The sequence below is a fragment of the Choloepus didactylus genome, chromosome 9 (assembly GCF_015220235.1).
Source record: "Choloepus didactylus isolate mChoDid1 chromosome 9, mChoDid1.pri, whole genome shotgun sequence".
In the NCBI taxonomy this organism is placed as follows: Eukaryota; Metazoa; Chordata; class Mammalia; order Pilosa; family Megalonychidae; genus Choloepus; species Choloepus didactylus.
Window position 1 is genome coordinate 126,616,255 of NC_051315.1, and position 14,856 is coordinate 126,631,110.

General features: G+C 41.7%; 2 protein-coding genes and 1 pseudogene across 5 annotated transcripts in view; all 3 read left to right on the forward strand.

Annotated features, from left to right (window-relative positions):
• Positions 1-14,856, forward strand: part of LOC119544040 (UDP-glucuronosyltransferase 1-6-like) — a 235,793-nt gene that overhangs the window by 47,681 nt on the left and 173,256 nt on the right. The window lies entirely within an intron of this gene.
• LOC119544041 (UDP-glucuronosyltransferase 1-6-like) overlaps positions 1-14,856 on the forward strand; it is a 46,238-nt gene that overhangs the window by 28,642 nt on the left and 2,740 nt on the right. The window contains exons 1-2 of one of the 3 annotated variants that reach the window (XM_037849069.1): positions 8,650-10,131; positions 13,270-13,365. In XM_037849069.1, the coding sequence (XP_037704997.1) occupies positions 9,268-10,131; positions 13,270-13,317 (912 nt within the window). In that variant the 5' untranslated portion in view covers positions 8,650-9,267 and the 3' untranslated portion in view covers positions 13,318-13,365. Of the gene's footprint in view, positions 1-8,649; positions 10,132-13,269; positions 13,366-14,856 lie in introns of those variants that run through there. The other 2 variants (XM_037849070.1, XM_037849068.1) reach the window with 2 other exon arrangements.
• On the forward strand, positions 3,530-3,657 carry LOC119545020 (annotated as a pseudogene).

Genomic DNA, 14,856 nt, shown 5'->3' on the forward strand with positions numbered 1-14,856 from the left:
TTTTTCACATTCTTGATGGTATCCCTCGAAGCATAAACATTTAAAATTTTGATGAAGTACAATTTACCTATGTCTTCTTTTGTTGCTTCTGCTTTTGGTGTCATATCTAAAAAGACTTTGCATAACTCAGGGTCACAAAAATTTATACCTCAGTTTTCTTCTAAGAGTTTTATAGCTTTAGCTCTTATATTTGGTCACTGATCCATTTAGAGTTAATTTTTGTGTAGGTGTGAGGAGGGGGTTCAACTTCATTCCTTTGTATGTATATATGCAGTTGTCCCAGAATTCTTTCTCCAGTGAATTGTCTTGGGACTCTTGTCCCAGTGAGCAATAGAATTGGGCTTGACTTCCTTCATTTAATAGAATTGATATAATCTATAATCACATTAGCCCTTTGGACAGAAATATACTCTTGACTAAGTGAATTTATTGCTAGACTCTGTTGCATGCAACTTTATTGTCTTACATGCTGGATAGATTTCAGGGTATATCTGGTTAGGTGTGGCTTGTTATAGGGATCAAACCACGTCATCAGGACAGATATTTCATCTTCATTTATGTTTTCATCCTCAGGCTCATACCCAGGCAGCAGAGGCTCCAGCTTGAATTCTTTTCCCAGGATTCTTTGGAAAATCTTCTGTCCTATTGTCTCTGATTAAGTCACATGCCCATCTCTCAACTAATGACTATGGCCAAGGGCACATAGATGTGCCAGGTGGTTGGGACTAGGTCACGTATTATGTCCCCAGGCTTTGCATACTTATGAGAGTCTGGGAGAAGGAAAATCGCTGGGATGTGCCAGGAAATGAATTGTTCACACCAAGAATTATTTTACAATTAAAGGGGTTTTCTCTTTAGATTTCACATTTTTCATTACCAATTTATCTTATAAATCTAATATATTAAAGGCTTCTCTGTGTCTGTTTCTAAGTTACTTCTAAGCAAATACGATGGGCAGTAATTCGGAATGTCTTCAAGACATTGAAGGATGATCTGGGAACCCTTAAAACAGTTGATTGGGGGCTTATATACCTTTTATATTTTAAGTTTCTGTCTTTTGTTCCCTTTCACGTATTATTTTCTGTTGTGATACATGTAGGTATTTTTTTTTTTTACTTAAACTTGTAACTCAACAATTTTGCCAAGACATGAGAAGAATATTAGCATGGGTCTTTTTCCATTAATGTTTCATGGATTATGTAAGTCTTTGTATAGTAGATTTTGATCTTTATCATTTCAGGAACATTTTCTTTGGTAATTGTATTATTTCCTTTCAATTTTTGCCGTTTAAAAAATCTTTTTTTTGAGGTATATCTTAAGGTTTTCCTGCAAAATGCAGGATACCAGGATGGAACCCACGGCCCCTACCACCCCTTAGAGCAATGCTGTCACTCCTGTCCATTTGCTTCTCTTTTTAGCCATAAATTCCTAGACAACAGGAAAAAATCACATGGGATATTAAAAAATGCTCTCAAATGTATGTTCTTTTCCACTGTACTCCCTTTTCTTGACTATTCTGCCCAACCTGCTTATTCTCTTTCCCCCATCTGATTTCCCCCACCAGTTCTGTCCACCTTGCCTGCCCTTTGGTATCTAGAAATTTGATTGAGGCAGTGAATGGGGAAGAGTGAAGCATAGCACTGAGTGTCCCTTTTTAAACGGTTCAACATTCTCATGATAGACAAATGCTTGGCGGGTAGAAAGCAAAGGGGTCTCACCTGAGTCATTCTGTGAGCGGCCAGCTTCCTTCCAGATCTGTGTTTGCACAAAGGTGCCTCCCGTGTGTTAATCGTTCATCACCAGGTCTTGTACATGAATCAAATGTTGAAAGTGGTTAGGTTTGGATTAAGCAGAGTTTCCCACACGCCTTTATTGTGGATGATGAGGATGATGATGCCAACAGCAGCAGGTCCATATGCCAAGGTCTATATTCCAGGTACTGCTCTAAGCACTGTGCTTTGAATATTTCAAGAATACCAGGTGGTGCCATGTTTAAGCTGCAGTCTTCCCATCAATCCCTTTTGCAGATGGTAGCTTTGAGAGTGTTAAATATCAGTGAACCCACTTACTTCACAAACCACCACCAACTGCTGCCTGCACCCAGCACCTTACTTGTTCAATAAATGATGACAATCAAACCAATCAGACCCAGTTTAGATAATTCAAAAAGAGCTTCAGAATCTTTTTGTCTCCTTGAGATACCTCATGTATCAATTTCCTACGGCTGCTGTATCAAATTACCATATGCTTAGTGACATAAAACAATAGAGTTATTATCTTACAGTTGTGGAGGTCAGATTCCAAAATTGGTTTCACTGGGCTAAAATCAAGGTATCAGCAGGATTGTGGGCTCTAGGGGTGAATCTATTTCCTTGCCTTTCCCAGCTTCTAGAGGCTTCTTGCATTCCCTGGCTTGTTGTCCCTTCCTCTGTCTTCAAAGCCAGCAAAGGTTGGTGGAGTCCTTTTCATGCTGCATCACTCTGACACTGACTCTCCTGCCCCCTATTTCCCTTGTGATTATGTTGGGCCCACCTGGATAATCGAGGATAAATCTCCCCATCTCCAGGTTTCCTGATGATCGCTCCCCACCCCCCTTAATTCCCCTTTGTCACGTAACATAGCATATTCACAGTTTCTAGGGATTAGGATGTGAACATCTTTTGTGGTCCATTATTCTGTTGGCCACACCCAGTTATTTCTGCTCTGAGGATGGGTAACGGTGCCAGGCCACAGAGCAGTTTGTATCATCAGAAGCTGGGAAACAGAGTTAAAATTTAGATATAAATGCTTTCTAGTTTGTGAGTGTGTGTTTATTATTGAAACCAAATGAAGTCATCATTATACTTGCACATTATCTTTATATAACCATATCTTACTCTTATATGAGAAGCAAAACAAATGGGCTAATAAGTAAAATATTGGGGAACAATTCTTTCCTACCCTAGCTGCTCAAATCCATGCTGTGTATCCAGTCTGCTTAGGTAATGTTTTGAATAAAGTTGATAGGTGTGGTACTCATGTAGGAAGCATTTATTGAGCACCTACTGGGTACACATACCTACTAGGAATTGGTGATACCAAGACACATAAGACCAAATCCCTCCCATCAGGAGGGAGATGGAGGCACAATTCAGACATTGGTGTATTCAGTTAAAAGTCAGTTATAACAGACAGTGTGGACATGACTGTGGGAAAAACGGGAACAATTGATTCTACTCATGGGCACAGTATCAGGGGATACTTCACAGAAGTGGGGACCACTGAGCTGAGCCTAGCAGGCTTATCGGGACTTTGCCAAGTGAAGAAAGGAGGCAAGAGAAAAGACTGTGAACAGTGTGTAAAGGAATAAAAAGTCAGAGAATGAGTATTTTGGAGTTGATGGAGAGCGAGGTTTGTAGCTAGCAGATGTAGGCCACAGATTTCAAACTCAGAAGGCAGACAATACCAATGATTAAAAAAAGGAGGGGAGGATGTACAACAGGGAGTGGTGGGGACAGTGACATACCAAACACCTTACATCCCACTTCTCATCCCTCCCCTTAAGACATCAAATTTAAACTATTTTTAAAACTCAGGGCTCTGCAGACAGCAGCCTCCTTGGTAGGGTACACAGCCTGTTGCTCATATGGTTTGCCCTAAGGGACCTTGTAGATGGTCCTTATTTGTTGATTGTCAGGCCTGACCCCATGCCGCCCCCAATCTAGGCTCCAGAAAGGTATGTGAGGTGGCTTTGGAAAGCCCCAAGGTACAGTAGTCAGAGACCACACAGGTCAAGCCATCATTTCCATCTGCACCAAGCTTCAAAACAAGGAGCATTTGATCGAATCTCTACACAGGGCCAAGTTTAACTTCCACAGCCGCCAGATAGCCTCATCTGCAAGAAGTGGGGCTTTACCAAATTCAGTGACAGCTTTGCAAGCACTGCCCTTGACCAACTTGCAAACACCAATAAACTACTTCCTGGCCGTCTAAAAAACAAAAACAAAAACAAGCCCTAAAAAACCCAAACTGAACCCATTCAGGGGGCCTCCTGCCCGGGGGCTGTGGATGGGCTTCCTCTGCGGGAGCCACGAAGCCGTCCAGCAGGGGGCGCCGGGAGGACCCGCGTGGGGCGCTCAGGTGTGCGGGCGCCGCTCTGCAGACAGGGGCCCAGCTGTGGCCGCTCCACAGGGAGGGGTGCGCGCAGTGCGGCTGAAGAGTTGCTTACTCCAGAGCCTGTTAGTAATTTATGGATTCCCATTCATTTGCCAAATATCTGTTGATTTCTACTTTGATTTCTGTGCTTGGTGCTGAAGGAGTGAACATGTATAAACCATAGCTTTGGCTTAATCTTGTGGGGAAAACCAATAGATACGCTGCAAAACCATTAGTTGCTAATTGCCTGTAAGGGGTAATTTAGGTTATTTCCTTTTTCTTTCTCTTTCTTTTCTTTTTTTCTATTTCAGTTTACAGCGCATGTGTCCGGATAGGTAACTAATGAAGGAGGCAGGGACAGCATCATAGTGGAAGGCACTTTTTAAAAAATTTATATACACAACTATAAATTTCCCATTTTAACCATTTTCAAGTGTATAATTCAGTGGTATTTATTACATTCACAGTATTGTGCTACCATCACAACCATCCTTTACCGAAACTTTTGACTCTGTATCCCTTCAGTAATAACTCCCCATTCCCCTCACCCCCAAGCCCTGATAACCTGTAATCAACTATCTGTATCTATAACTTTTATAGTTCTAGGTATTTAATAAAGGTAAAATTATACAATATTTGTCCTTTTGTGTCTGGCTTATTACACTCACCATGATGTCTTCAAGATTCATCCATGTTGTAGCATGCATCAGAACTTTGTTCCTTTTTATGGCTGAATTACATTCCTGGTATGGATAGACCACATTTATATTTGTCCATTCATCTGTTGAAGGACACCTGGGTTGCTTCCACTTTTTCACTATTGTGAATAATGCTGCTATGAACATTGTTGTACAAACATCTGTTCAAGCACCTGCTTTCAGTTCTTTTGGATGTATACCAAGAAATGGGATTGCCAGGTCATAAGGTACTTTTATGTTCAACTTTCTGAGAATCTGTCCAGTTGATTTCCACAGTGGTTGCACCATTTTACAATCATACCTACAATGTAAAAGTGTTCCAGTTTGTCTGTATTCTCTCAATGCTTGTTCATTTCTTTCTTTCTTTTTTTTTAAACTAATGGCCATCCTAGTGGGTATGAAATGCTATCTCATTGTGGTTTTGGTTTGCATTTCCCTGATGACCAATGATGTTTAGCACCTTTTGTGTTCTTATGTCCCTTTCTATATCTCCTTCAGAGAAATGTCTATTCAAGTCCTTTGCCCATTTTTTTAAATTGGGTTATTCCTCACTTTGTTGTTGACTTTTACCTGTTTTCTAAATAACCTGGAAATTAAATTCTTATTAGATATATGATAAGCAATTATTCTCTCCCATTCCATAGGTTGTCTTTTCACTTTCTTGATAATATCCTTTGGTGCACAAAAGCTTTTCATTTTCATGAAGTCTATTTTGTCTAATATTTCTTTGTTGCTTATACTTGTGGTGTCATATCTAAGAAATCACATTAAATCCTAGGTTATGAAGAGTTCCCCCTATGTTTTCTTCTAAGAGACTTATATTTTTACCACTAATTTTGAGATCCTTGTCCCATTTAGAGTTAACTTTTGTATATTGTGAGAGGAGAGGTATCATTTTATGGCATGTAAATGCTCAGTTTTCCCAGTACATTTTTGAAGAGCCTACTCTTTCCTCATTGATCAGACTTGATCCTCTTGTCAAAATTCAGTTGGCCATAAATGTGTGAGTTTATTTCTGACTCTCAGTTCTATACCACTGGGTGTGCATCTGTCTTAATGCCATAGACACTGTTTTGATTCCGGTGGTTCTGTTTTGAATCCTGTTTCTTTGCGGTAAATACAAAACAATGAAGTGTGAGACCTCCAACTTTGTCTTCATAGGAAGCTACTTTTAAGGTGACTCTTTAGAGATGAGAAAGCCTTTTCCAGGAGAGAAGGGGAAACTGATGCTCAGAGAGGCTTTGTGGCTTTCCTTAGCTTGGTGTGGACAATAAGGAACAGAGCTCATGTCCGTCCACCTTCAAAGTCCATCGTCGTTCCTCTGCTTGGAGGTGGTGGTTGGTGGTGGGAAGTGAGCTCAGTTCTGCACGTGTGGAATCCGAGGTGTCTGGGGACACCAGGTGACCTCCAGTGGTCAGCGGACGTGACGGGTGTTTTGTTCATTTACTGTTGCTGCTGCTGCCAGTTGCTACACACGTTAGTGCTTAAAACACCACAGGTTTGTTAGCTTACATTTCTGGCGTTCAGAAGACCAGGTGAATCTCAAGAGGCTGAACATCGCCCTGTGGATGGGCCGTGCCCTCCTGGAGGCTCCAGGGGGATTCAGGTTCTAGGGGTCGTCTGGTTCCCTCCTGAGGCCTCATGACTCCCATCCCTGTTTCCAATTCTCTCTCACTGGGACCCTCCTGCCTCCCTCCTTCCCTAAAAGGGCCTCGTGATTAAACTGGGTCCCTCCGATGATCCAGGAAAATCTTCCTCTTTAAGGTCAGGCGATGGGCAGCCTTCATCCCCTTTGCCCTGTAAGTAACATATTCACTGGGTTTGGGGTTAGGACGTGGACAGCTTTGGCGACATTATTCAGCCTCCACAGGGGTGAGGACCAGGAGCAGGTGTGAGCTGGAAATATGGGCTCAGACGGGAAGTGCAGGGGAGTCTGGAAGGCACAGAGAGAGCAGGGGGACCATCTCCCAGGGCTCAGGCCCCCGAGATGCCCCTTTCTGTCTCCTGATGTTTCTGGGGTGACCTCAGCCACCCCTCGTCTCCCACCACCACGAGTCTGAGGACCCAAGTCAATCTGAGCAGCACCGACCCCTCCCCTGCCCCAGACCCGCGAGGATGCTGCCTGGACGTGTCCCCCGGGAGCCCCGCGGGCGCCAGGATCGCGCACCCCCACCCCTTCCTCACCCCCCACCCCTCCACCCTCACCCCCACCTGCTTCTCCCTGGTCCTTCGAGTCCAGATAGGAGTGTGGAAGTCAGATGACAACAACGTCTGAATCAAAACGCTGCTGCCTTAATTTAGGGCAGGGGAGAGCCTTTTTCCAGTCACAGGAATGCTTGCACCTGGTGAAGGGCGCGTGCTAGGCGCGGACATTTAAAGGGTGTGGGGGTATGGCTCACCCCCGGCTGAGGACTCCTTCCCGGTGTCCTCTCTCCTCCCGGCTCCCCGAGCCCCTCCGCGCTCCCGGGCACACTCCGCCTCTTCCCGCCCTCCGCGCCGCCTCCCTGGGCTCCGCTTCTCCCCGGGCTGCGGGGCCCCCGGGGGCCGCCCCCACTTCCCGCCTCTCCTTCCTGCTGTGTCCCCGCAGCCCTCGCCCCTGCAGGCCGCCACCTCTGCACACACAGCGCCGGTGTGGACTCCCCGGGTCCGGCCGAGCCCGGAAATCCTCCCGCAGAAGCGCACACCCGGCCGTGCCCGCCCTGCGCCCCAAGGGCCTTCCGTGGCCTTCGGGAGGGAGCAGGGGCCTCACCAGGACCTGGGCCAGGACGTGACATTGGGGCAAAGTCTGAGCATAAACTGCAGCGTGTCAGAAAGGCCCCGAAGGGGACAGGGCCAGAGGCCAGGCCAGTGCCGGCGCCCCCGACCCGTGGGGAGCAGACCCCGGTGGCTGCTAAGGGTTACTCTGCACGTTTAGGCTCCAGGTAACTGGGACTTTTATTCCATAGGGCGGATGTGGAAGCCTCACCCTGTCCTTGTTTTGTCCTCATTCAATCTTGAGTTCGAGTTCCCTCCAGATATATCCGTATTTGAAAGCACTTCCAACAGTCTTCCCTGACTAGTAGGAGGGATACTGGAGAGGAAAACTAATGGGGTCAGATGCCCCTCCCCATTTAGAGAAAGCTGTCCCTGCAGGGTCATATTTTTCCTGCATGCTACCCATTCGTGGGAGGATGAGGGTTTTGTTTTTTTATTTTATTTTATAAATAAACGTAAAAACTTTTATAGTCCCCTACCACCTGTAGCCCATCCAGTACTAAAAGAAAAAGCAAAACAATACCAAAAACAAAACAAACAAACAAAAAAACACACACAAAAAACAAAAATCTTTCTGGTTTGAGAGGATATTGATGGTTCAAATGTAGGGTACTGATCTTCAATTTCCAGAATGTTGGATTAGTAAATTAGTAGTCATTTTCTTTATTAAATATGTGCTTGGATTTTTAAAAAGATCTCATAGTGTTTTTAACACATTTTGAATCCTAAACCAGAAATTGTTCAGAAATTCAGTGAAGAAATTAACAAAAACTTACTAATGCATCAGAGTGCAAATTGAGATTAAACATCTCCAAGTATACCTTACATCCATTCCATTGCATTAGCACTTGTGCAGCCATTATTTTAAATGTCGTAATGATTCACTCACCATTCAATTCCCAGCAGGTGCTCTGTTGGATGAAGGAGAAGAATAATAATTAACAGCGTCACCATTTCCAATTTTTATTCTCTATAGTTTGACCAAGTAAAATTCAATTACAGATCTTCTCATTTCCTTTTAAATATTCTTCTCATTGGAAGTATAAATAAGTAGTATATTTTCTCATAAATAGCAGTGATGTGTCATAAGAACAGCTTTGTATGTTGTGCTTTGCAGTGTTGCTCTGTTCAACTTTTAAGGTTAATCTTTTCTTGATAGGCTTCCTTAAATAATTTTGTAATACCTTTTTACAAGGCAGGGAGGAAAGGGTTGCAAGAGTGGTGAGATGGTGTCACGGCCTGCAGAGAGTTTCTGTTTCGGGACACACCATCAGAGCTCAGTTTCCACCTGAGAGCTCAGTTTCCACCTGAGAGACGGTAGTTGACAGGAGAAGTGGGAGGTGAGGAAAGGAAACCAGTGTCCACACACTTGTTTGGGCAATTGGATGAAACACATGAGTGTGGACGAGGACATGGCCCTGGAAGGTTAGCAGGGTCAGGGGAGTTTCTTGAAGAGGGAAGATCAGCGTTGCCTGGTGTTCAGTCAAAAGGGTGTGCAAGAGTGTGCCCAGTGGGAAGAAGATAGGGAGAGAGTCATTCTGCAATGATTAACTTAAGGAGGGCATTCTGTCTTCCAATCACACTCCATTTGCTCAATGGTTTGGTGATAAGATTCAGTGAAGAAATTAGGTAGAGGACCCGGCTTGGGTTGCAGAGTCAGCCGTGTTGGGATCCTGTGGACATGGCGACGGGCCTCAAGTTTTCCCTGTGGGTTCTTCCGGGGCTGCTGCTTTGCCTGGGCATCAGACCCGGGGCCGAGAGCGGGAAGGTGCTGGTGGTGCCCATGGAAGGCAGCCATTGGCTCAGCATGCGGAAGGTCGTGCAGGAGCTCAGGGCCAGAGGCCACCAGGCTGTTGTCCTTGCTCCAGAAGTGAGCATGCACATGAAAGAAGCTGACTTTTTCACCCTGAGAACCTATGCCACTCCATACACCCAAGAAGATTATGATCAGCTCATGATGGGCCATACTCAGATGGTTTTTGAAGAAATGCATTTTCTGAAGATATATTTTAAAAGTATAGCAATGCTGAAAACAGGGTTTATGCTCCTTCAAAAGTCTTGTGCAGAGCTGCTGCATAACAAGGAGCTGATCAGGTCCCTGAATGCCAGCTCATTTGATGTGGTTCTAACAGACCCCATTTACCCCTGTGGGTCCTTGCTGGCTGAGTACCTGTCTGTTCCTGCTGTGTATTTTTTGCGTTTCATTCCATGTGCCTGGGATTTTGAGGGCACACAATGTCCAAACCCTTCCTCGTATATTCCTAGGATGTTAACCAGGAATTCAGACCACATGACTTTCCTGCAGCGGGTCAAGAATATGCTCTACCCTTTGACCCTGAAATATGTTTGCGATATTTCTTTGTCTCCTTACACAAGACTTGCCTCTGAGATCCTGCAGAGAGAGATGTCCCTGGTGGATATTTTCAGCTACGCATCCGTGTGGCTGTTCCGAGGAGACTTTGTGATGGACTATCCCAGGCCCATCATGCCCAACATGGTCTTCATTGGGGGCATAAACTGTGCCCACAGGAAGCCTCTGTCTCAGGTCTGTATGAGTTTCAGATGCAGCTCGTTTTTCAAAAACTTTCTTTCAAGTGCTTACATTTCTAAGCATCTTTCTAAAGATGCCTACCTCTCATTCTCTCTCATTCTCCCTCATTATCTTTGTGGAGATAAATGAAGTGTCTGCAGTAGTGGGTTAAGTTGGAATGGTCACTGAGAGGAAAGTGAGGCAGGGGTGAGGGTCCATAATGTGTCACAGAAGCCACGGTGTGGCTCAACCAAGAGCGTCTGTTGGTAGAGACACTGCCTTCATTGTGCAATTTCTTATGCTGTGTAGGGGCAGAAAAGCTGATCCATCTGGGATTTTTGCTTGCTGGTGCTCAGTAGAAGGATAAAGAAACTAGGAAATTGTGTTTGTTGCCAGGAATGGTTTTAAAGGTTCTGTCTTGGAATGGATGGACATGTGATTACAAGGGCACCTACACAGTCATGAGAATTAGAAGTTTCAAAGAGGTTGTGTAAGTTAAGCAGAAGTGAGACAATGTCAGAGGGAAGACTGGGGTTCATGATCAGAGAAAGAAGTAAGTCCAACTTTTCTGAGCTTTTCTGACAGGATGTTCCCTGACCTGGAGTTTGTCCTTGGAGTAGAATGTGGGGATGTTCCAGATTTGGGAAGGCGTCATGAAAGTTGCATGTCAAGTGGGTCTTCTACTCGGGACACTGAAATCATCCAAGGATGGTGGTAGGGGTCAGCAGATCACACCATGGGCCTGAGAACCCAGTGAAGGTGGGGTCAGCGACAAAGAGACATGAGTCTAATAGGTGAAGGGTTTGTCAGGAAGGTTGAGCACACCACTGAACCCCTTTCGCTTAAACTCAATTTTCCGTGGTGGAAACTGCTGCTTTACCAATAAGTTCAGAGGCTTCTTACATTAACCCTCGGTATTTGTGTTTGTTTGCTTGTGTTCTTGGGGACTGTATTTGGTATCTTATTCCACTGAGCAAATTATCACTTTTATAGGGAAATCAGCCCATTTACGTCCTATTCACTTAATTTATATAACTCCTATCATGGTAGATCTTTTTATGGTTGTTGTGTTCTTACTCTGTACTACCTTTTATTCATGAAAGTATTATTATAAAGGACTCTAATCTTCATTCTAGTTTTGATCAAATCACAAGATTTGTATTCTTACTTGATTTTGCCCCCTTTGTTGATGTGTTGTAGATTACAAATATATTTGCATCTACTAGATGTGTGAAACTGCCTAAAAGTATAGAACATTTAAAATGAACTGCTGCTGTTTTCTTTTAGTTTGTTTATGTGAATGTGTTTTCTGGAGTTAAGTGCATTGGTTCAAAGTCTTCCCTGCCATTGTTCTAGCTGGATGACCTTGATCGTAATCTTCCCCCAATAAGGAAATCACCCAATCAATATTATCTATCAACCTTATTAATTCTACAATTTAAATATTGCCAGGTGGATAAGGTGTGTTATATGGAGACCGGGTGTCTGCCTCACTTAACCTTTAGGGTCCATGATCCTTGTGGTCTCGGATCTACCTTGACCCTTGGCAGTCTCAACCCAACTTAATCTCAGCAGTTATTTTCTTTTTTATCTTGAAGCTTTTATGTCTTGTAGACTTGTGGGTTAAAGTCTCCAAATACAGGTGCATTTATGAAAACGTCTGTCTGTGTTTTTGTTTTTTCCTTGGATATGGTGATGCCAATTAATTTGCTGCTTAAAAAAGTTCATTTATTTGTAAATCACATGTATTATACATGATAGGTACAATATTATGATTGTTTTAAGTTCTTTTTTTTAATTTTTGTGATATTGGTACTTTTACTTATTTGGTTTGGATAACACACAGATTTGATTCCTTTAAGTAACTTTTGTTATTTTCCTCTTAGATTAAAGATCAAAGTTTAAGTCTTTTATACATTTGCTTCTTATCTTTCTTCTTTAATGTAAAGGCCCATGATAGATTGAATTATTTTGTTGGTCTTCTCAAAGAAATGGCTTGTAGATTTGTTTATTTTTTCTGCTGTTTTAAAATTCTATTTTGTTAATTTTGGCTTATTTTTAAATTAATTATTTTGTTGTTGAGATGATGCATTACAATGTTGAAGGCTATAAATAAAACTTTTCTATGTCCCTTAGGTTTTGATATAAATTTCTCTCCTTTTATTTTTCTTAACAGAATTTTAATTTCAGTTTTTGATCTTCAGTTTTATTTAGTGGCTCTCAAGAGCTATTTCTTAGTTTACATATAGTTAAAATTTTGAACATTCTCTTAGTTTTTCCAATTGTATTCCAACTAGGTAATTTTTTGTATGAAATCACTGCTTTTGATAATTTCTTAACAGGTATTCTTTGTGACCTCGTATAGAATTGTCCAAGGAAATATGCAAGTTGCATGTGTAATTAGCAATTTATTAGTAGGCATATTTTTAAAAAACTAAAAGATATAAAATACATGTTAATAATATATTGTATTTATCCGAATATATAAAATATTATCTTCTAAGCATGTATTCAGTATAAAATTATTAATGAGATACTTTACATCTCTTTTTTTCTTACTAAGTCTTCCAAATGTAGTATATTAGTATATATTTTATACCTGTAGCATATTTCAATGTGGACTAAGCACGATTCAAGTGCCCTATAGTCATATGGAGCTAGTGGCTTGTATATTGGACATTGCATAATCAATATTTGTAAAGGTTCCATGGATACATCTAAAAATGTATATTTTTGTATGGTTTTATATATAGTTGTAATATTGACTTTGTTGATTGCATAAATCAATTTTTCCTCTTTAAAAATATCTATGATTTATGATTCTATTTTTTCAAGAAGTTGGCATTTATTAAATAATATCTCTTACCACCCACCTTATATGACATCAATATTGCTACACTTGTTATTTTTTAATTCCTTGTCTCCTTACATTGAAAAGAAAGACATGCTTTTACAAGTTGACTTGTGAAGAGCTTATTAAAAAAAAACAAAAACTACTCCAATCTGACAGTTTCTTTTAACATGAGAATTTGGTCCATTCACACCATGTATATGCTTGATTTTACTCTTTCCTTTTAGTGTAAGCTCATTCTTTTTACAATTTTCTTTTTCCTTGATATTTTTGAATTGTGGCACCTTTCTGTTTCCGTATAGGTGACCTTGACTTTCCTGGTTCTGCCAATCAAGCACACAGCTCTCTGATTTGGGATGGAAACAAAATACCAAGCGTTTCTTCCACCCAGATGCTTGGTTTGTTTTTTATTTTATTTTTTATTCATCTTTGTATTGAGTTGATTATATCTTCAAGTATTTTTCCTGGAATATAATAAATTATAAGTTAGGAAGTCATTATATACCTGAGAATGTTCTTTACTCCACACTGAGCACCAACTTGTTTGGGTGCAGATTCATTAACCTCCCTGTTGTCACCTGCAGTTTCTAGTGTGCAGGAGAAATCCTAAAGCTAGTCTCACTTTGGTTCCTTCAGAAGTAGCTTACTTTTTTCCCTTGGTTTTATTCTTACATTCTAGGGATTGATCTTTTTGCATGACCTTGCCCCAAACACAGTATCTTAGTTTCCCAAGGCTGTTGTAACAGATTACCAGAAACTTAGCAGTTTAAAACAACACAAATTTATTATCTTACAAATTTACTGTCTGGAAGCCTGAAGTCTGAAATGTGTCTCACTGGCCTAAAATCAGGGGCAGGGCCCTCTTTCTTCAGGAGGCTCTAGGGATAATGTGTTTCCTTGCCCTTTCCAGCTCCTAGAGGCTGTCCACTTTCCTTGACTCATGGAACCTTCCTCCTTGTTCAAAGCCTGCAGTGAGGCCTCCTCAAATCTCGGACCCTTCTGCCTCCCTCTTTCATTTATAAGGGCCTTTGTGATTCTGTTGGCTCCACCCAGATATTCTATTTCAAGGTCCTTCATGTAATCATATCTGCAGAGTCCTTTTTGACATGTAATATAACATAATGACATGTTCAGGGGATTAAGATGTGGCGATATTATTCTACTTAGCATACACAGTAAGCCTAAGTTAAACCCATGTTATTGAAAGCTTGGAGATTTCCCTCTGTTAAGTCATTGATATTTTGTTCTGATTTATTCTTTGTGAACACCTGTCATCCATAGATTGCTCTTCTCCAGGCTCCATCAGTATCATCTTCCTCCTTAACTTTCTTATTTACTCCATCCCTCACCCCCTGCATTCTGGGACAGAAGAGCTATGTCACTGATTTGATTTTCTGCATTATCAATTGTGTTCTTTATTGCTAAATGTATGTTTTTAAAAAATTATTTTTTTTACTTGTTTCAAGATAGCTACTGCCCCCAGAGATATGACTAAAATATTTTTCAACAAATAATTTTGTTTCCATACATTTCCAAGGTAAAGAATTTCTCTGGATTGTGAAATATAGATATCACAAATGAAGGACTCTCACTGGCATTACATTAATATTGTCGTCCCCTGAGTGTAAAAAAACAAATAAGGAGTGGGTGAAGCTGGAATTCTGTTTGGGTGCACTACAAGTTGCACATCAGTAGGAGGAGAGGGTTTTAGAGGGCACTAAATAGTCCAAAATTCAGCTGCATGGGATCAAAGTAGAGAATAGGCTATTGTGTTCAGTATGAGGCTGTTGACAACTTCTCAGAGTTTAGTCACACTAGACTGAATGTGAAGGATTCAGAAGAGAGTGGGAGGAGAGGAAGTGAAAGAATGAGCATTTATTGAGAAAGTT